The sequence below is a fragment of the Pelobates fuscus genome, chromosome 10 (assembly GCF_036172605.1).
Source record: "Pelobates fuscus isolate aPelFus1 chromosome 10, aPelFus1.pri, whole genome shotgun sequence".
In the NCBI taxonomy this organism is placed as follows: domain Eukaryota; kingdom Metazoa; phylum Chordata; class Amphibia; order Anura; family Pelobatidae; genus Pelobates; species Pelobates fuscus.
The window spans coordinates 12,640,781-12,663,972 of record NC_086326.1 but is presented as its reverse complement, the minus strand read 5'-3'; the positions used below and the strand labels follow the sequence as shown (position 1 = coordinate 12,663,972).

Below are 23,192 nucleotides of genomic sequence, written 5' to 3'. Positions count from 1 at the left end.
CGAGGGTTGTGTCCACCCACTATAAGGGGAGTCCAAGAAGCATTATGCCCATTACTGAGATAGGCAACATACCAGCCAAATCCGAGAATTGCACACCCTTAGTGCACTAAGAAAGATTAGGGTGGGGGATAGCAACACACACATGAACCCATGTCGTTCCTAAGGTACCACCAGTACCTTTTACCCCCGACCACTGCCATGCCCCTCCCTATAGACTAACAAAAAACATTTTCAGACTCTAGGAACCTCACAAGCCTACGTGGCTAACAGTACAGAGGCACCAGATATAGGCGACCTATCCCCTATCTAATTAGATCCGCCAGACTGAACACAAGGTGCTTTCAGAGTGGGGGGTTTGTCACTCTTTCATATGGATCTTAGAATAGCTTGCTGATTATAATATATACATTCACCTGTAGCTACTTTCTGTTATCCTCAACAAGATTACAATTTGAATCTTATGTATCTCAATGCCTTATTGATTGATTGCATTGAGGCCTGCAAGTCTCACTCATATATTGAATCTTTTCTTGCTTACTGGAACTGTTTACTCTGAGTCAATAAAGCTTTTTGAAACCTATAGATTACATCAACATTTCAGTCTATCAAAGACTTTTCAACCTGATGAAAATCTTTGATAGATTGAAACGTTGATGCAATTTGACTGTATTCACAATAAATATTTGAACTTGGATGAAATATGGGTGATCTTGGATGATCATATATATATATATATATATATATATATATATATGTATTAAGGCCATTTGGCCTGTAATTGTGGGAGGGGTGTATGACACACCCCCTTCCCTACTTAAGGGACACCCCTTACTTGGTTCCATACCGTTCGAGGTCAGCATTGAATGAGGATACACTTCCGGTTTCTCTCAGGTGCCATCTTGGTTTTTCAGTACCCACGAGTTTTCTCCATGTTAAGCTGTGTCCAGGAATCCTGTTGTAGGTCTTTTCCGCCCGTCCTCTGACCGTCCAGCTTCTCGTCACTCCGGTCTTCGTCGCAGATCACGTCCCAGGGACTTCTAAACTGTAAGTCCGACGCCTGGATCATTCCCACGGCGTCCCGTTTAAATGGGTCCTCACTTTACGTTTTTCCCTGCTTTACGGCCAGGTCGCAAATTCACATTGTTTCCGTTCGTTTAAACTGTTTCATACAATACTCCTTTCGGTATTTTCACTACTCTATGGTGCTCGTGTTCCTAACAACAGTTCATTTCATTCTGTTCACTTTGCCGTTTGTACAAATTCATGCTGCCTTCCGTTTGGTTATTTCAATCATTATACAAGTGCCTTTCGTCTAGATCTGTTTAAAGGTTTTGGCGATTCGCACAATTACATGCTTTCAGCAGTTTGCTCAGTTATGCATGCATTTTCTGTTCGCATCTTTCATATGTCAACTCCGATTCGGTTTTATACTAGACCATTTCGGTTCATCAATCCTTCATGTACTGTCATATTTTCGATTAGGCATGGTTTTCAAATAGTTTCATACTTATTTTCATGCGATTGTAGGTCTTCTATGTTGTTTTAAGCTTTCTCATGTATATTGTTTGAATAATTATAATAGTAATTTTGTTTTTGAAGTTACTAAGTGCAGGTATCTATCCTTCCTATCACATACATGTATATTACAGCTATGGTTTAGCCTACGATTACGGCACCTTTTTCTGTCATGCTTGTATGACATGCCATGAGTACAAGGACACGGTCCTATTTTCTAAGGGTATTATGCAGATAATTATTTTATCACAGCTATGTACATTACGGTTACGTTGCACTTATGATTTCAGGCCAATTTTGTCATACTCATACGACATACCACGAGTATGCAAAAACACGGTCCTATTTTCTACAGTGGTTTTCGGGTTGAATCACACTCATTGGTTCAACCACTCACACGTCACGTTGTGACAACATTTTATGTTTTTCCATACATTATCATTTCATATATTTTCTTCACCTCACCCCTATCGTTTCATTTCAGTTCCTGCTACGGCTCAACTACATTTACATGCATGGTCCAGTTTCCATCCCTCCTTTCACCAATGACTACCCCAAACCCTAGCATTCACTTGGGTTAGTTAGTGACATGCATATCATCTGGTCACCCTCAGTAGCCCACACAATACACGGCCAAGCCCCTGCTGCCAGGTTTAGACTCAGCCTTACGCATATCACTAATCATGGGCCAGTCAAGTCACTACCATAATCATAGACCTTATACACCTCCCGCACATACTGGTAGGAACCCAAGCCCTAGCCTATACAGACTACACAGTTCTCACAGGACCTATTCTCACTCTATCACCTTTTGTTTTCTACCCATTTAGATTTATCCACATTTTTGTTATACCTTTCGAATCTCAGTACTATTTACCATACTACCAGGTACGTAAGCCTGCTCACATTGTAGTTCACATACGTTCCATCTCTCCCTAGGCCATAGAGTACTGGCAATTCAGGGTGAATAGGCCCAAATAGGTATCTCCCTTCTTGGCATTCTGCCTATCACTTAGTGGTCCGCGAGGCCAACACCCCGCCTCAACGTTTCGGAGGCAAACGCCCATCGGGCCACACGTGAGTTAGCCGCCTCGCAAAATTATAGAGGGCCTCACCTGTCACTCCCTCCCACTGTTTTTCTTTTTACTATCACCAAGAGGCCTACAATTCCTGCCACTACGACGGGTGGCCTCAAATCCCCTCGCGCCAACGCATAGATAGAGCCTCTCACTAGCAGGGCCTCACCTGTCACCAACAAGATTAATTTTTCGCCTTTCCGGCCTAGTTAGCCTGCCAGTACAACCCCTGGGTTTTCATACACTAACTAAATATTTTGTCATTTAGTATGTCTCAAGAAGGGGTAGAGGATTTTTCCCTACCGGGCACTTCGGCTAGAGCAAACACTCCATCACGGTGAGGAGAGGTGTTTAGTCTGGCATCATTCAGAGCATGGACAATCCCTCGCATAACCAGCAAACTCAGGAGACGGCAAATTGCATTCCCTGCAACAGCAAGGAAAGCGGAACTCTACAAATTACTTCACACCTCAACCGATAACATTGATGCCGGAAGGGACTAGCCAGTCTAACCCGGGAGATATACATGGCATGCTTTCATCCCTCATGGCGTCCATGAGCAGGGTCAACTCCAGGCTGGAGAAACTCGAATCGGTCACCACAGCCCTTACCATGCCTGGGCCGCCCGCTGCGACCCCCCCAGCACTAGTCGAGTTGCAATCAGTTTCTCCAGCCACCACCTCTGACGATCAAGAGGTTAACCCTGCCCATATGATCCCTGAGCACCTCAACAGAGATATCCTGGAAGGTAAAGGTATCAAACTTGGCTTCACTGCTGATTGCCTCCCAGGATGTGGTGGAACATAAGACGATATTTCTGTGGTGGTCAAATCTAGGGATGCCCGCCTAAATAGAAAACTGACTATCCCTGAGTTTGTGTTGGCGTTTGGCATTTACCGTGATGTCATCTGTGCAGTATATCCCCACAGACGTGAGGAGTTTGATCTGTATATGCACAAGCTAGTGGACCTGGGCAACATATATGGTGGGTCAGCTTTCTATAATTACCATAGATCCTTTTCTGCTAAAGTGTCTGGTGCTTTCTCCCAGTACGGGACAAGGTCCAACTGGAGTAAGATAGATACGGTCATTTTCTGCAGACACTTTGCAGGTCTAAAAAAGCCGGCTTGTGCATACTGCTCCTCTATGGCTCATACAGCTAATTTCTGTCCCACCACTGCAGACGAACATGCCCCCTCGCAGGGCACTAGTTCCGCTGGTACTACAGAAAAAATGCCCAAAGACAAACTGGGATGGCCTATCAAGTTTCTGGGCAAGTCCCAGATATGTAACAACTTTAATGTCGGATCATGTAATTACAGTGGATGTAGGTTATTGCATATATGTTTAAAATGTTTCAGGGCACATGCTAAAACCATGTGTCCTAATAAAATGTACCCTAAACAATACTTAACGTCGATAAACATTTCTACACTTACGGCATTACTGTCACATCACCCGTCTAGACATTTGGTAGAATTCACAATCTCGGGTCTATCAGAAGGATTCCACACAGGTATCATACACATGCCTTCTGGAATCCTGGAATGTCCTAATTTACAGTCTGCACAGCACAACCCTACAGCTGTTGACACACTCATAGCCCAGGAAGTCGCAGAGGGCTTCCTATTGGGACCTTTCCAGTCCCCTCCTTTCACCACACACATGGCGGACAAACCCCATCGGTATTGTTACGGGGAAATCTTCCCATAAACAGAGACTTATCATCGATCTATCGGCACCACACACCTCCGCCACTCCAAGTCTGAAATCCCTCATACCATCTGAGGAATTTTCACTGCAATATTCCACCATAGATCACGCCATTACGGCTATCATACAGGCGGGGGTCGGAGCATGGCTCAGCAAGACCGATATCACACATGCCTTCAAATTACTGCCTATCCACCCTACACTGTGGCACCTACATGGCATCAAGTGGGCCTGGAACTACTACTTTTTCTCATGTTTAACTTTTGGTTCTAAATCTACATCTTTGACGTATTCGCCAAAACCCTATGCTGGTTATTACTAAATATAGCCAGATGCCCTACAGTACTACATTATCTGTATGATTTCTTACTGGTCGAGGAGAATATTTCCCCTCCCAGTAGCCTCAAAGAAACCATCAGCCCATTTGAGCAGTTGGGTGTCCCAGTCTCCCCCACCAAGACCGAAGGGCCAGATACCTTTATCACATTTCTGGGTATCATACTAGACGCCACCATGCAAGCTAGCCTGCCACGCGCCAAGGTAGAGAACATTCTTACCAACATAAATCTCTACATACAACTCGGTACTTGCAACCGCAAAGAGCTACAGTCTGTGCTGGGGTCACTCAATTTTGCTATGCGCATCATACCTCAAGGCCGTGCCTTCATCCCACGACTCCTTTACATGTTCCCACTTTTTCTACATGATGCGCACAGGTTATCCCTAGATACCCAAGCCACGGCAGACCTTCTCATGTGGAAAAAAATGTTTAACCACCTGGAATTGTAAAAGTATGTTCCTCCCTCAACTGTCTGACTCCTCACCTACCATTTGGTCAGACGCGGCGTCTACCACAGGTTTCGCAGCTATTTTTGGGAACGAATGGCTTTGGGGCAGCTGGCTTTCAGAGGTTCAGGACCTGGAGGGTTTTTCCACTACCTCAGCTCTTTTTGAGATCTATCCCATCGTGGCGGCTGCCGTGGCATGGGGGCATTTATGGGCGGGTTTGTCAGTATGTTGTTACTCAGACAACCAAGCAACTTGTCACATTATTAACAAAGGTCTGCTTCTTTTTGCCCCCTGAAACTCAAACTATCATACAACACAATCACACTATATCTGACAGGCATCCAACATTACATGCTAACTTTACAACCAAACAACTTGAGTTTCATGTCCTCTTACCAAGTTAAGAACATCCTTAGGGGTATTCAGAGATCCGAACCCCCACGTACGGCTCAGAGGCTACCTATAGATTTTCATATCTTTAAAGACTTGTCCAAATTACTAGATTTAAAACCTTTTGACGCCAGCGCAAATCTCGTCATTAAAACAGGAATATATGTAGTCTTTTATGGTTTCCTTCACCACCATCAACACGACACAGTCTACTCACATCCTGCTTCATTCACACATAACAAAACACATGGACTATTATATCCTGACTCTGCCCCATTCCAAAACCAGTCAACATGCACCTCCAGTAGAGGTTACGTACTATCCTACTCACAACAGGTGGTGCCCCGTCAAGCTACTGGACTCATATACCCAGCATAGCAACGCACCACCATCACAACCACTTTTCATTCTACAAGGTTCGGTACTCACTACTACCACCACCATTATGACCCACATCAGGTTTCTACTAACACAGCTGGGCCTCAAATCAGCTAACTATTCAGGCCCTCCTTCCACATAGGAGCGGCCTCCACAGCTTCCAGTGCAAACATTCCGGTTCATGTTATTAAGACACTGGGGCGCTGGAAATCATCCGCTTACTCTCGATACATACCTAACCCTGTACAAGAATTAAGAAATGCACCCTACACCCATGAGTGTATTTTCCTCTGTACTATCATGAGCCCCTAACACAAGTATTAAGGCCATTTGGCCTGTAATTGTGGGAGGGGCGTATGACACACCCCCTTCCCTACTTAAGGGACACTCCTTACCTGGCTCCACACCGTTCGAGGTCAGCGTTGAATGACCCTCCCACCACACAATTATTAACTTTCCTTTTTATACATTACTTCTTGGTAGGTTCCGGCACACCACAACCGACTTGCTTTTTTAATACCACCCTACACTCATCAGTGTATTTTCCTCTGTACTATCATGAGCCCCTAACACACACATATACATATACATATACATATACACACATAAGGAAAGATACCGGCACTCCAAGGATTTCTCATTCAAAAGTTCTTCTTTTATTCAAAAAATAATCGACGTTCCAGCTCCCCTAAGGAGCTTTCATCATTGGTGTCCTGATGAAAGCTCCTTAGGGGAGCTGAAACATCGATTATTTTTTGAATAAAAGAAGAACTTTTGAATGAGAAATCCTTGGAGTGCCGGTATCTTTCCTTATGTATTATCTAGCAACCAGAGCACCAGGTATTTTGGATTTTTTGGTTTATCTTTATATATATATATATATATATACATACATATACACACACATATATACACATATACACACACCATATAATGAATCAGTAGCACTCACTGTGTATAGCAAATACATTATAAATACACGTAACACATACCTTTTATACGCATTATACATCCAACATATATACAGACACTCCTCACTTACCGACCAGGTTCCATTCCTATGACCTGGTCGTAAAACGAATTGGTCGGTAAGTGAGGAGTTAAGGGATTCCCTTCTCTGCTGCGTTCTTCTATGTTAGGGGAAATTTTCCCAAACATAGATTTAAGGGATTCCCTTCTCTGTTGCGTTCATCTATGTTCGGGGAAACATCCCTGAACATAGAAGAATGCAGTAGAGCAGGGAATCCATCTAATTCCCACGACGGCTCGCACTTACCACCCCACGAGAGAGCTGATCATAAGTGCTAACCGTCGTAAAACAGGTAGGTTGCAAAACGAGGACCACCTGTATTCTATATACATGTAGCAAATGCATTAAATGCATTAAATGTACATACAATCTATATGACCAGCAGGTGGGGACTATAATAAAATGAGCCTAGTGTTCACCATGGCTCCCACCCATGGGCCTTAAGGCTTTTCCCATGCTGTCCAATTTCAACTAGAGAACGTTGATTAGTTGACTTGTAAACCAACCAATCACATCATTGTGAATGGTCTTGTATAGCATGGGAAAGCCCTTAATGCTTTATCTATGTGATTCAAATTCAGTAAGAGCAATTTGATTGGTTAATTTAGAAAGCCATCCAATTAGATCCCTCTGAGTGAAATTGCATCGCGTTCAAATGCACTTACTCATTCTGTGCGATGCCCTCTATAGGTGAAGATGGTTCATATTTTTAAAGTTGTAATTGTTTTTTAGTATTTTTTAAAAAGCAGGTATTGTTTTACTGTTAATAGGCGTGTTGTTATTGAAGATATTTAATTTGGCCTTTTATGCGGGTGATAAAAGTAGATTTAAGAAAAAATAAAACATCTGATTATAAGTATATATTTATTTACAGGTTTTAGATGTATTGGACCCCCATCACTATTATTAGGGTAAGGGGGTAAGTATCGTTGGTAGGTTTGTAATGGCTTGGGATCCCTAGCCACTGGAGTATCTCAATTGCTTATAACTTTGAGGGATGACCGTGGTATGTCCACCCTCTTATTGTCAGGATACTAGTTGATCCAGCACGCAGAACTGTATCACACCTAGGTAACGTCTTACCAGGCCTTAGAATGGCCGGACTTAATGTACCAGGGAAAAGTCAGAATACTTGCCTAGGTAGGGGACACAGAATGAGACACAACGATGAGGGAAAGCCAAAAGTCAAGGATACCAGAATACAGGGAAGTCAAAAAAAGCTTCCCAGGGTACACATTGCCCCCCAAATAATTATGTATTTATATTCCCTCTGTTAAAGGACAAGGGTACACAATAAACCCTTGTTTAATTCATTTAAATAATAGTCTCATTGTGGGGGCACAGGGACTGAATAGTGATCTTTACACACCCACTCTTCAAATTAAATCCCTCACATGATGCCGGGGAGAGGGGGAGGGGGGACACGTTGTAGGTGCCCAGTCACCAGTCTTTAATTACAGTCATCAGTCACTACTCACTTTTTAGAAGATGTACCCCCACTTCAGGAGGAGGTACAATACCTGCCTTCTAGTAAAGTGGGGGTTAGATTGAGGCCAATAGGCTTTTTTTCTTTTTTCATTTATTTAACAATTTAATGTGGTAGCTGGAAAGCAACTGCCAGGGAATCGCCACGTGATTTCAGCCGAACCAAACTGCACATTGCCGAATGTTAGAGGTACCGAACAAATTTTTTTGAATTTAACCCCTTAAGGACCAAACTTCTGGAATAAAAGGGAATCATGACATGTCACACATGTCAAGTGTCCTTAAGGGGTTAAGAACCAAAAAAGTGCACCATGTACAAGTCTGAATTTAATGTTGAAAAATGCAAAGTTATGCACTTCGGTGTAAAGAATGCACAAGCAACGTATATCCTTAATGGAAGCGAATTAGGGATAACAACACACGAAAAGGACTTGGGAATTGTTATAGACAACAAACTATGCAACAGTGTGCAATGTCAACCAGTAAGGTATCGTCATGCATGAAAAAGGGCATTCATTCTCAGGATGAGAATATAATTTTCCCTCTATAAATCACTGGTAAGACCACATCTTGAATATGCTGTGCAATTTTGGGCACCTGTTCTAAAGAAGGATATTATGGCACTAGAAAAAGTTCAGAGGTGGGCTACAAAATTAATAAAAAGAATGGAACATTATAAGCTATGAACAAAGGTTAACAAATTTTAGTTTAGAAAAACGTTGCCTGAGAGGAGATATGATAACATTACACAAATATATTCAGGGCCAATACAAACCATTGTGTGGAAATCTATTCACAAACCGGACTTTACATAACACATGAGATCATGTGTTTAGACTGGAGGAAAGAAGATTTCATCTAAGGCAAAGGAAAGTTTTTTTTACTGTAAGAACAATAAGGATGTGGAATTCTCTGCATGAAGAAGGTGTTTTATCAGAGTTGTTCAAACAGCAACTAGATGCATACTTGCAAAAACAGAATATTCAAAGATATAATTTGTCAATGTAGGGTAATAGCTTATTGATCCAAGAATAAATCTGACTGCCATTCTGGGGTCAAGAAGGATTTTTTTTCCTAGTTTGTTGCAAAATTGGAAGTGCTTCAAATTGTTTTTTTTTTTGCCTTCTTTTGGATCAACAGCAAAAAACAAATGTGAGGAAGGCTGAACTTGATGGATGCAAGTCTCTTTTCAGCTATGTAACTATGTAACTATGAAGACACCATATTTACAGTTATAGTATGCTGGTAATACTGCCCTGTTTATATTGTGCACATTTTGTATTAATACCACACACCACAGTAAACGTTTGTGTCTTTCTCAGATCCCCAATCCCAGTGAGGACATGGAAGAAGTTGCTACAATGGATATATCTATTGAGACTTCGTTGGAGAAAATATCTAATCAGACTAAAGTTCTCATAAGAAAGCAAAGATCCAAAATTCTAGTTCAAACAGATAAACCCGTATACAAACCAGGACAAACCGGTAATGAGATGGGAGATGGGTGTTAAATGTATGAACTTGTTATGGGTTTTATTAACTAGATTTATGGGTTAGAAATTGTTATAATAATTTTGACAATGCTTCTGGCTGGGAAAGAAATAATCTAGTGCAGCAGGGTCCAGAATTTATAATTTAAGGATCTATTAATTTTGAACATTTTGTATATAGTTCTCGAAGTGCATAAAAAACATAATTTGGCTCCTTCCCACCTGACTTCCTCCGGGTTCAAGACACCCAGTAAAGATGTAAAGTAATTTTTAAAATTAAGGTCAGAGTAGTCAAACAGGAACATAGCTTATTTAGAGAGTTTTTCTAGTTTGCTCCTATGACCTGACATTTGAAATTCACTTTGAGTTCACTTGGAATTCTCACTTTAGTAAATAACCTTGAAAATGTGAGAGCACATAAGACAGTCCATAGTGGCTGTTACAAAAACAATGTTTAACCACACATAGAACTTACAGTATCCATGATGAGATTGTTCAACTAGTGACAACACACACTTAGTGACTGATAGTAAACATCTAGTGGAATTAACAAATGCAATGGTAAAAAGCATTTATAGGACATGACAACATTCTATACTAATGATAATATATGCAGAATACTGTAACAGCACCTCCAGCATAAAAGGGTTAAACCACCGTTAAGTTGATCTTCCCCTTCCAGAGACACAGGCAGCTACTGTCGAACACCAATCTCCCGAACTAAAAAAACTCACGAATTTCCCAAACTCCCGAACCGGAACCATATGAAGCCTCTCAAACATACGAACACTCCATACATACGGACGGGAAAAACCATACGAATTGGTTTACACTCCCGAACCAGCAAATAGTCAACCTGACAAATTAATTCCCCAAAAACGAGACAAAGCTCCGTGTTGAAGGTCAGTAGGTGATCTGTTTACTGAGGGCTACCTACCCGGTATTTATGCAGGTCTCCCACCTGGTGGACACTCCCCTAGGGACCAGATGGGAGACTGTGACAAAGACATTACAATAGCCAATCACAGTATTACACATATAGCTCTTCCCCTTTAAGTACGCAGGACCCTTTGCTCTGCCCGGGAGATAATTGGGAATTAATTCAATTATCTCGCAGGACAGAGCCTAAACGCCATCTTAGGTGACAATGACAAAAATGCACAAAAAACATATAACCCTGCAATAATATACTATAATGCAGGCATTCAACGTGTCCCCAGATAGCTAGGATCTGAGCGCACAAAAGTACCGAAAAGCGCTCAGATCCTATGCACACAGTCCAATCGCCGTGGAGTCAAAGTGTTCACATATTCTGTTCTCCATACGAATAGACTCCATGGGAGCTATCTGGGGTATGGTGTATTCAGGGATAAAATACTGAAAATATGGCAGTTCGTTAGCTTTCTACCGAACGAGAAGGGAGGTCGGCAGCTTCAGCGGTGTTCATGCCAAATAGTGTCCATTTTCAGTTCCGTAGATTTTTCGGACTTTAAAATGGCCGCCGCCACGTGTTCGGCAAACAAACAAATTGCCGACACACTCCCAATACAGTTGGTCCAGTCATTCGGTTCTTTTGTTCGGTAGATTGAATCTACCGAATGCCGGGCAGAAAGGCAGGGACAAGCCTTTTCTGCAGAGGAAAAGAAGGCTGTTTAACATGGGGCCATAGTCCAAAGGCAACAGACGAGCAACCAGGCTTCTCCAGTGCTTCGTGGCGAGGTTGGTTTCGCCACAAATACTATTGGTAAAATCATCAAAGGAACACTCCAAGCATGATAACCATGTTACATCACTTCACTTGGCCAGGAGAGCTCTATTGCCATCCCCCCAATTTAAATAGTCAAATTGTTTGCATCATGGTTCTACCCAACATTGTTCATCTCGTCAATTGAGATCCAGATCTAGATCCAGATCCCTGCATTGAGCTAGCCCAGTGCAAATGAGCCAGCAGTGCGGGGTGTAGCTCAGGAGAGATAGCAGAAGCTCCATGCGTCCCTTACCATACCCACGACTGACACCATAACCGCTACATTACGCTGTAGATGTCATGGTGCTACAAATAGGAACGTATTAGCATTTGCCTTGGGTGACACTTTCCAAGGGGCGGCAAAAAAGCCACCCCCAAATGCCCAGGGCAAATGTCTTATTAGCCTGGCAGCTAACTGGCAAACCAGGTGGACGATCGGTTGGGCGGGCAGTGCTGGCGAGGGAGCACTTTCCCCTAAGCGGTCTGCTCAGCTCCCTCGTGTGCCACAGAGTGATGCCGGGAGCCAGAATATGAAGTCATATTCTGGCTCCCGGCATCACTCTGCGGCGCGCGAGGGAGCTGAGCAGAGAGCTCAGGGGAAAGTGCTCCCTCAACAGCGCCCCCCGACTGACCGCCCAGCAGCCCCACTAGACCCCAGGGAGAGGGAGAACCCCTCCCCCCCCCAGCATTTTCAAAGGTAAGGAGGCTGGGGGGGGGTTAAATTAAAAAAAGTGAGTGTGTTAATGTGAGTGAGTGTGTGTGTCTGTTAGTGAGTGTGTGTGTGTGTGTGTCTGTTAGTGAATGTGTCTGTCTGTTATTGAGTGAGTGTGTGTCTGTTAGTGAGTGTGTGTCTGTTATTGAGTGAGTGGGTCTGTTATTGAGTGAGTGTGTGTCTGTTAGTGAGTGTGTGTCTGTTAGTGAGTGTGTGTGTCTGTTAGTGAGTGTGTGTGTCTGTTATTGAGTGAGTGTGTGTCTGTTAGTGAGTGTGTGTTTGTGTGTCTGTTAGTGAGTGTCTGTTAGTGAGTGTCTGTTAGTGAGTTTGTATGTCTGTTAGCTAGTGTATGCGTATCTGTCAGTGAATGTGTGTGTGTGTGTTGTGGCAGGATGGCCAGGCTCTGTGCCTAGGGCAGCACAAAACCAGGATACACCAATGGCTATAAACAGTTTATAGTCCTTTGACTAGCTCTTTAAAGATAGACTCCAAAGTGCATTGTGCTTACATTATTGTGAGCCCACAATGTATCTAAAAATGGCTATATCAGCAGCTACTTAATCAGAGGCTGTACATTATGCAGCCTGAAACACTTAGATTCACTTGCCATGAACAAATTTGTCTCTATCGTGTCCCAACTGTGCACACGGGATGTGTACACTGCATGCACAATATATAAAGCTTTCATTTTCACCCAGACAGAGTTGACCAGTGGAGTGCACTTTTTTTACTGCACTTCTTACTGAGTAAGCATCACACAATGTGTGTTTAGTGCGTAATGATGTCATAATACTGACTGTAATATATCATTTATTTATTTCACAGTGAAATTCCGAGTAATAACCCTGAAAGAAAATCTCCAACCAGCTACCAGTCAGGTAACAGATGTTTAGAGTGTCATGCAGACAGAGAGAAAGGATAACTGTAGATATAACCTGTAACTAGAAAAGAGATAGTGGTGAGACACTAGTTAAAAAATAACCTTGTTTGCTAAAATTTAAAAGTTTCATCATATATGGATACTTGAACAATAGTACACAGTCAAAATTCTAATAATAATAGTAATATTGAAGTGAAAAATAGTAATATTCAAGTGAAAAATAAATGAACCATAAAACCAGTTGGTTACTCCTAAGGTAAATGCTACATAAAAAGTAAAAACTGAGACAGACGTATAGTGCTGGAGCTCCTCAGGGAAATCCACTTATTTGGTCCATAATTGGCCTTAATTGCTTTCTTTTTGGGCTAAAAAGCCTGTTCTTACTCCTGGGGAACACTCTGTCAACTCTTGAGTCTGATCTGCCTGTAACCGGTGCAGAAAGTTTGTGATTGACTATCTTGGGGCCTAGAGCTCCAGTTGAGGACGGGAGGTGGCCGATCCTCAGCCTTGAATTGGAGCCTATCAATCTAGTACCCTGCCACCCCCCCCCCCACACACACTTTGGACAAGTGGGGGGACCAAGCAGGTCCAGCAACTACACATCCCGGTCCCCACTGGTGTCTGAGTGATCACCCTGCTTTATGTTCCTGTTTTCTGCAGATTATTATTATTATTATTATTATATTATTATTTATAGAGCGCCGTCAAATTCTGCAGCGCTTTACAATGGGTGGACGAACAGACATGTAGTTGTAACCAGACAAGTTGGACACACAGGGACAGAGGGGTTGAGGGCCCTGCTCAATGAGCTTACATGCTAGAGGGAGTGGGGTAAAATGACACAAAAGGTAAGGATAGTATTAGACTAGTGACAGTTGCAGAAGAAGAATCAGTTGGGAGCTATTAAGAGTTTAATTGATACGCTTTTATGAAGAAGTGGGTTTTTAATGATTTTTTGAAGGAGTGGAGACTGGGTGAGCATCTAACGGAGGAGGGAAGCGAGTTCCACAGGAACGGTGCAGCCCTCGAGAAGTCTTGAAGGCGAGCATCAGAGGTGGGCGTACGGACAGAAGATAGACGTAAGTCTTCAGCAGATCGTAAGGGCCTAGACGGGACATACTTGTGTATAAGGGAGGATAGATAGGTAGGAGCAGCATTATGTAGACATTTGAAAGCAAGAACCAGAATTTTAAATTGAGCTCTATATTTTATAGGAAGCCAATGTAGGGACTGACAGAAGGGTGAGGCATGGGAGGTGCGGGCGGACAGGAAGATGAGCAAACCGGAGTGTTAAGGCCTAAGAATTAAAATGGCCACCCCACCAGAGCCTACAGTGATGGATACCCTCCAACAATCACCCACACACGTAGAACCACTCGTCAAGGCATTTGATTGTGTATGTGAAGCCTTTTGGGTGATGCTCTCCACCCGAGCACTCACCTCTACTCCTGAAAACCAAGTCGCAGCACTCCAGAGCCATCCTGTAGATGGACACCACATGCATTGGCTTCCCCCACGAGTGCCCAGAGAAGCACCATGGGTGCAGGAAGTCACCGCAGAGATTGACCAGCTACGACTGCTCCAAGCTGCATACCTACTACCGATCGCCCCGGCGGTACTTCCGTGATCAGCTTACCCAGAGATCCTCATACTCCAGACACCATGTATGCACGGCAGTGAGAGCGCAGATGCGAGCACCGGCAAAGGGACATTCTGTCTTCATGGAGTGGATCTCTCCACACTGCCTGGGAGCCTGTGTCCTGAAAGGGGCCCTCTGTGAAGTGGCTGACAGCCGAAGAAGCTGGAATGCTCTGCCCTTAGGCATTGGTTAGGGGCTTACACAGCTTAGTCTGTAGATTAATAGGTGTACTGCTGTTCTTATTATGCCTATGATCTTCCATGGCTACTGCTCTCTCATATTCCAGTGCTTATCTAACTTACCTGCAATGATCTTTCTAACTGAGGAACCCATTGGTTCTTGCCTCTTGAAATAATCTCAGTTCCAAGGTCCTTTATAGCATGTCACTTTATGTTCCCGTTTTCTCTGTAGACCTGTGTTACTATTGCCTTTTATGATTTCTAATATAAAAAGTGCAGCCTAATCGACATTTCACACCTTAAAATTTCACTAACCAGATATATGTACTCTATTGAAATGTATATGCATTATTACTTGTTATTTGCTGCACTACAATAATAAAGAATTAAAAAAACAAAAAAGACAAAAGGAAAAAAAACTTTTTAAATAAAACATCTGTGTCACAGAATATATTAATTATCTGCATACGTTAAATGCCTATGGCTTTAGTCTTCTTTACAGGGAGTGCAGAATTATTAGGCAAGTTGTATTTTTGAGGATTAATTTTATTATTGAACAACAACCATGTTCTCAATGAACCCAAAAAACTCATTAATATCAAAGCTGAATATTTTTGGAAGTAGTTTTTAGTTTGTTTTTAGTTTTAGCTATTTTAGGGGGATATCTGTGTGTGCAGGTGACTATTACTGTGCATAATTATTAGGCAACTTAACAAAAAACAAATATATACCCATTTCAATTATTTATTTTTACCAGTGAAACCAATATAACATCTCAACATTGACAAATATACATTTCTGACATTCAAAAACATAACAAAAACAAATCAGTGACCAATATAGCCACCTTTCTTTGCAAGGACACTCAAAAGCCTGCCATCCATGGATTCTGTCAGTGTTTTGATCTGTTCACCATCAACATTGCGTGCAGAAGCAACCACAGCCTCCCAGACACTGTTCAGAGAGGTGTACTGTTTTCCCTCCTTGTAAATCTCACATTTGATGATGGACCACAGGTTCTCAATGGGGTTCAGATCAGGTGAACAAGGAGGCCATGTCATTAGATTCTTTTATACCCTTTCTTGCCAGCCACGCTGTGGAGTACTTGGACGCGTGTGATGGAGCATTGTCCTGCATGAAAATCATGTTTTTCTTGAAGGATGCAGACTTCTTCCTGTACCACTGCTTGAAGAAGGTGTCTTCCAGAAACTGCCAGTAGGACTGGGAGTTGAGCTTGACTCCATCCTCAACCTGAAAAGGCCCCACAAGCTCATCTTTGATGATACCAGCCCAAACCAGTACTCCACGTCCACCTTGCTGGCATCTGAGTCGGACTGGAGCTCTCTGCCCTTTACCAATCCAGCCACGGGCCCATCCATCTGGCCCATCAAGACTCACTCTCATTTCATCAGTCCATAAAACTTTAGAAAAATCAGTCTTGAGATATTTCTTGGCCCAGTCTTGACGTTTCAGCTTGTGTGTCTTGTTCAGTGGTGGTCGTCTTTCAGCCTTTCTTACCTTGGCCATGTCTCTGAGTATTGCACACCTTGTGCTTTTGGGCACTCCAGTGATGTTGCAGCTCTGAAATATGGCCAATCTGGTGGCAAGTGGCATCTTGGCAGCTGCACGCTTGACTTTTCTCAGTTCATGGGCAGTTATTTTGCGCCTTGGTTTTTCCACATGCTTCTTGCGACCCTGTTGACTATTTTGAATGAAACGCTTGATTGTTCGATGATCACGCTTCAGAAGCTTTGCAATTTTAAGAGTGCTGCATCCCTCTGCAAGATATCTCACTATTTTTGACTTTTCTGAGCCTGTCAAGTCCTTCTTTTGACCCATTTTGCCAAAGGAAAGGAAGTTGCCTAATAATTATGCACACCTGATATAGGGTGTTGATGTCATTAGACCACACCCCTTCTCATTACAGAAATGCACATCACCTAATATGCTTAATTGGTAGTAGGCTTTTGAGCCTATACAGCTTGGAGTAAGACAACATGCATAAAGAGGATGATGTGGTCAAAATACTCATTTGCCTAATAATTCTGCACTCCCTGTATGTGTAAATTTAAGATCTGTTATTCTTGTCACTGAAAAAAGAAAAGTCAAAACATGGGGCGGGGGGGGGGGGGGGGAGAGGAGGGTGGCATGGCCAACTACAAAACTGAACAGTCACATATCTGTAGAGCTCCGTTTCATCGACAGAACATCAAGGTTTACCTGCCACCCAACAGCTGACAACATGGAGCGCAAACATAGAAAGCAAATCCCTGTGGAACAACCCGCGGCGCCCGAGAAGATGGCGCTTGAACCACTGAGGGAGCCAGAGACCTCTGATGAATCCCATGAGGAGGGGGAATCCTTTGCATCACCACAGCCAGGTCCCCATCCACAAAGGAGGATGTCAAAAAGTTGCTGATAGACCTGAGACAGGTCTGGAAGACCGACCGGAAGGAGACCCATGTCTAACAACAGAGAGTGCAGAGGGTGGAGGACAGAGAGAAATCTAGAGAGAACCAACTCCAAGACACCAGACATCAAATAGATGGACTTACCAAGCAACTACACAGTTACCGCAACATACCTGCAGGTGCACCCAGAGACACCATGGCTACCACCAGAGATGTAGAGCCGTTGGCAGGCGGGCATTCCCTCCAATGGCCATTGGAGCAACTAAATGACCTCCATTTGTCTAAATATACATAGGGATTAAGGAGAGAGCGCAGGTAACTTTTTCTTTTCTTTCCTTCACACGTGTGCGTTTCAGGGCCTGCCAGGGCACAGTGTCACAACAGTGCAACTCATATCTGGTGTAACAGTAGTGTACATTTAAAAAAAAAAAAAAAATTGACTGTAATAGATTGAATAGCAGTTAGTTGTCTGCAAGCGTGTGTGTCAGGCCTACAGTGTCTACTCTGCCAACTTCTGCCAGTGCACAGTGCCACTCATATCTGTTGTCACAGTAGCTTGCACGCATTGTACCACTAATCGAAAAAATAATGACAGGCAGAGGCAGGCCACCCCGCAGGGGCTGTCGTGGTCATGGTGCTGTGATTGACTTTGGCCCTAGAATAATGCCCAGTGTTCAGAGGCCACGTACCCTGAACTCGAAAAGTTCTGAGGACATAGTTGACTGGCTAACACAGGACACCCAATCTTCTACAGCTTCTGCTCGGAACCTTGACGCACCATCCTCCTCCAGTTTAGCTACGGGCACCTCTCAAGTTACCACTCGCCTGCCTGCCGCCACCACCAACACTAGCACCACAGCCGCTTCACTTGATCTGTCAGAGGAGTTATTTACACATCATTGGAAGAAATGAGTGATGCGCAACCATTATTGCCAGAGGATGTAGATAACAGGGATATGTCTAAGTCAGGCAGCATTACACACATGGACGTACGGTGTGATGATGATGATGTTGTACCCGCTGCTGCTTCCTTTGCTGAGTTGTCAGATACAAGTGAAGCTGTTGATGATGACGATGCGTCCGTGGATGTTACGTGGGTGCCCGCTAGAAGAGAAGAAGAACAGGGGGAAAGTTCAGATGGGGAGACAGAGAGGAGGAGGAGACGGGTTGGAAGCAGGGGGAGGTCGTCGCAAGGAGCTAGTGGCACAGTCAGACAGCATGCATCGGCACCCGGGGTCAGCCAGACAGCACGCCAATCAATGCATGCTGTTGCCACCACCAGAATGCCGTCATTGCAGAGCTCAGCAGTGTGGCATTTTTTTGTGTGTGTCTGCCTCTGACAACAGCGATGCCATTTGCAACATGTGCCAAAAAAAACTGAGTCATGGGAAGTCCAACACCCACCTAGGTACAACTGCTTTGTGGAGGCACATGATCGCACATCACAAACGCCAATGGGATCAACACATGAGTACAAGCAGCACACAAACTCAAAGCCGCCATCCTCCTCCTGGTCCAGCATCTTCAGCCACGTCAACCACTGCTGTCCTCCTTGCCCCCTCTCAACCATCCTCCACTCCGTCTCTCGCCTTGAGCAGTTCCTGCTCATCTGCCCACAGTCAGGTGTCTGTCAAGTACATGTTTGAGCGTAAGAAGCCAATGTCACCCCCTTGCCCGGCATCTGACAGCTGGCTTGTCTGAACTCTTAGCCCGCCAACTTTTACCATACAAGCTGGTTGAGTCTGAGGCGTTGTTGGGGCAAGGGTCCATCTGACCACTGATACCTGGTCTGCAAAGCATGGTCAGGGCAGGTATATCACCTACACTGCGCATTGTGTAAACCTGCTGACGGCAGCCAAGCATGGAATGCGTGGCTCTGCAGAGGAGTTGGTGACAGCACCGCGACTTGCAGGCAGGCCTGCTGCCACCTCCTGGCTGGGTGGAGGAAGAGACCTTTAATGACATCAGTGAGGACAAGGAACGGGACATGGCTAGCTTGGTATCCAACCTTGTGCAAATGGGAAGTTTGCGGTTGTGCAAATGGACTGTTTGCGGTTGTTTGCGGTGCATTAAACAGGGAGTTTGGTCTGTCACTGTGAAGTGGGCGTAACCCTTACACTACCTGATCGATACAACATCATACCTGATGTTTTAAAGCACGTTATTCCAAACAATTTAGGAATATTAGGTGATTTATGCCTTTTATGGATTAAAACCAGACATGTGGATGACATGTCCTTTCCAGATCTCTTGACGCCCCTCTTGACTTGTGTATCTGACTGCCTCATCACTTTCTCCAACTTTATTGCTGCTCACTTCCTTAAACTCAACTAGTCCAAAACAGAACTTCTGGTATTTCAAGTGTCGCTACTCCCGTTTTTGTCTCTCTCCACATCAACGACACCGCCATCAGCTCCTCCTCACAGGCTCACTGTTTAGGTGTTCTCTTTGAATCTGACCTCTCCCTCACCACTCATGTCCAGTCAATTGCCAAATCCCAACCAACTCCCCCTCCAAACCCTGCAACGACTTTTCCTAGGACTCCCAAACCTTACAATAAGCTTCCCAAGTGCCAGGGGTAGAGTTGAAAAAAAAATTCTCAGGGGTGGGGGCCGGAGGGCAGTAGGTCGCGGGTGGGGGCTCAGGAGGGGGGGGATTTTTTTTAACAGTGAGCAGCCACAGGCTACTCACTGTTTAATAGACATGCCCCTGCTAGCTGGGTCACATGCTGCACTGGCCAATCACAGCCATACCATTAGTAGGCATGGCTGTGATGGCTTCTAAGGGCACATGAGTCAAACGCTTGTTGATTGGCTGCCCTGCGGCAGGCTGCTCACTGTTTAATAGACATGCCCCTACTCGCGGTATAGCGAGTAGGGACATAATCTACTAATACTAAGTAATCTTTACTTAGTATTAGTAAATTTGACTGAAAGACCAATTCAGGTCTTTCAGCCTTTTAGTAGATAGCTCCCTAATACCATGGGAATTAGGGAGTTATCTACTTATTCATTCCTGTCATTACACTGACTGGCCAAGTAACTTACATTTTATATGAATGTATGTTACTTGATTGTTGTAAGTGTTGCAAATGCTTACAGCTGAATCCTGGCTATGTTTTTTTTTTTTTTATATTCTTTATTTTATCGTGCATAGATAATACATATAACAGTATACTAGCAATGCCACGACAGCTGTTGCCAGAGGATTGAGAGACATAGATTGACATATGCATGGCATGAATAACTGAGCACATTTTTATGTGTATGTTAAGAGTTGAAAAACAGTAGTGTATTAAGAGTCAGTGAGCGTGCTAGGGCGAGCGCGAAGCTTAGTCCCTGACTGTGCTAACAAATAGGTGTAGGATGCTTAACTAACGCTTTTGAACTTATCAGCAGGTGCAGCCGGTAGAGGCATGTTGCCGTCTAACAATCTTATGGGATACTTGAGGTGCCGGATCTCCTGCTATATTATGATGTGTCTGGATAAGTAGTGATGTATGGCTACAGCAGGAGTGGTGGGGGAAGTAACTAGCTCGTATATGGGTATGCAGTGCTGTGTCTAAGTGCGGTCCTATGTGGACCTAGCTGGTCGTTGGATGTGTGTAGCATGTAAGAGGTGAGGCAAACCAAAGAGACATAATCAGGCAGTTCAAAGAGACCGGTATGGCTGGGGGGAGGCTCATGTGACGTCCTTCAGCCGATGCCCCGGGTTGGGAGGTCCGCGACCCAGTGTTTCGTGAGTTCTCCTTGTCTTGTGTTTGGCCTGGGTGGTGTGTGGGCAAAAAAGTCCAGGTTTGTGGCAGTGGTGTCTCGCCATTTCTGCGCTCCATCCCATTCCCTTGGATCCGCCCGGGTGTGCACCGCCAGACTGTGGGTTGTGGTTTTGTTGAGGTGTTCTCCGAGGTGTATTACCCCATGTTGTGTCAGCTGTCTGCTCTTATGGAGGTGTGGTACCGGGCAGAGTCTCTTCCAGGCCCCCAGACTGCAGGTTCGGAGTCGTGTGTTTAAGGGTCTGATGCCCGTGCGTGAGCGGGGAGCCGGGCGAGTTCGCTTGGGGTGCCGGTCTGTGTGGATCCTCCGCGAGGCTGAGTGGTGCTCGGGATGGATGGTGATGATTGGCGTGTGATGTGTCTCGTTTACACACTGCCGGTTCGCCCCTGTTTGCTTCCAGGGCACCTCTCTCCGCTTGCTCGTGGGCAGGAGGGTTCGCGGTGCTGTCGGAGGTGTTTGCATTCTTTGCTTGAGCTGGGACCAGAATCGGGCAAAGGTTGCTGTTATACGCTGCTGTATGTCGCTTGATCCCTCCAGCTCGGCACTGTGATGTTGCTCTCGGGGTGAGTTTGCCGCCGCCATTTTGTGTGCGCCATGTGCTTGGCTTCTACGTTGTCGCTGTTGCTCAGGCTGCAGGTTCGGTCTGTGACTGCCTCTCCCGCTGCTTGCTGAGGACCGAGATGACCCCCATCGGTCCAGAGGGGGGGGAGTAGGATTTGGGAGCCCGGAGGGGTCCATATCCAGGTCAGTCAGCGTGGAGAGCGGCCGTCTCTCCACAGCTCGATCTCCGGTGGGCCTCAGGTTCAGAGAGCAGGGTCCCGGTGGGGTATGTGCTCGGTTTTGGTGTCGGAGGAATCCCCCGGGTGTCCCCATCTCTCCAGCTTCACTTGATGTGCTTTAAGCAGTTTTTTGGGGGGGGTTTACCCCCGATTCGTGCTGATTTGGACAGGAGCTGAAGCTTGGTACAACCGCTCAGCTTGCCTGCTAGGCTCCGCCCCCCGAATCCTGGCTATGTTTGCATACTTTTTATTTAAAATTGTATGCAGTGTATCATTCTTCTTCTTCCACTGGGTAAGTATATGAGTACTTAGGCAATACTGTGCTTCGGAACTTCGGCAATTCGGCACTTCGGAACTTCGGCTACTTCGGAACTTCGGCACTTCAGCACTTCGGAACTTCTGCACTTCAGCACTTCAGAAATTCGATAATTTCGGAAATTCAGGACCTCGGTAATTGGGCACTTCGGCTATTCGGCACTTCGGCTTTTCGGACATTCGGAAGTACCCGAATGTCCGAATTGCCTGAAATTCGTCCGAAGTCATATTCGGCCGAAACGAATTGCAAATGTCTAATGCGTTGGCTTTGTTACCGTAGAGGCTTAGCCACGACAGCATTGCATCTAACTTCACAGGGGTAATGCCCCGGGGCAGCTGATGCAGAACCAGGCACCAGAGATCCACCAGCGACTCCACCCTTTCCTTTTTTAAAGCAGTGGTAGAGGGCATGGGCTCCCCCACACTCTGAGCACTCGTGCTTAAACCTGCACGGCAAACCCCACTTACACTAGCCCTCGTTGAAGATCTAGTAAATGCCTTTCTTAAATGCGACTGACGAGGCAGACTTACCCCCCCATGCCAGCCCTGGCCTGAAAGGGAGATGCTTTCTGCACCATCATCAGCTTCAGCGACAAGGGGAGTTCCATCTGGTCCCATCACATCACAGGGTTGGCCGACAACTGCTGCCGAAACTGCTCATCGTACCTTCACCATGCCAAGCCACCATATGTACCATATGCCTCCCAAATGCCATCGAGATAGCAGAAAAGGGAGGAAAATATCACCTGTGATTTTTTGCCAATCACGCTTGCCAGAATACAAAATGCCTGCAGCCGGTTGCCGAAAGAATTTTCCGATAGCGCTTCTTTTTCTCCTCCTCCTCCTTCTTGGCATCCTTTTTATCGTTCTCTTTGAGGGCAATATAATACT

General features: G+C 44.8%; 1 protein-coding gene across 3 annotated transcripts in view; it reads left to right on the top strand.

Annotated features, from left to right (window-relative positions):
• Positions 1–23,192, top strand: part of LOC134575465 (alpha-2-macroglobulin-like) — a 312,276-nt gene that overhangs the window by 160,989 nt on the left and 128,095 nt on the right. Inside the window, exons 3-4 of one of the 3 annotated variants that reach the window (XM_063434758.1) lie at positions 9,699–9,861; positions 13,151–13,203. The exons of the other annotated variants lie outside the window; for them this stretch is intronic. Of the exons in view, the coding sequence (XP_063290828.1) occupies positions 9,699–9,861; positions 13,151–13,203 (216 nt within the window). The remainder of the gene's footprint in view (positions 1–9,698; positions 9,862–13,150; positions 13,204–23,192) is intronic. 3 annotated transcript variants of the gene reach the window in all.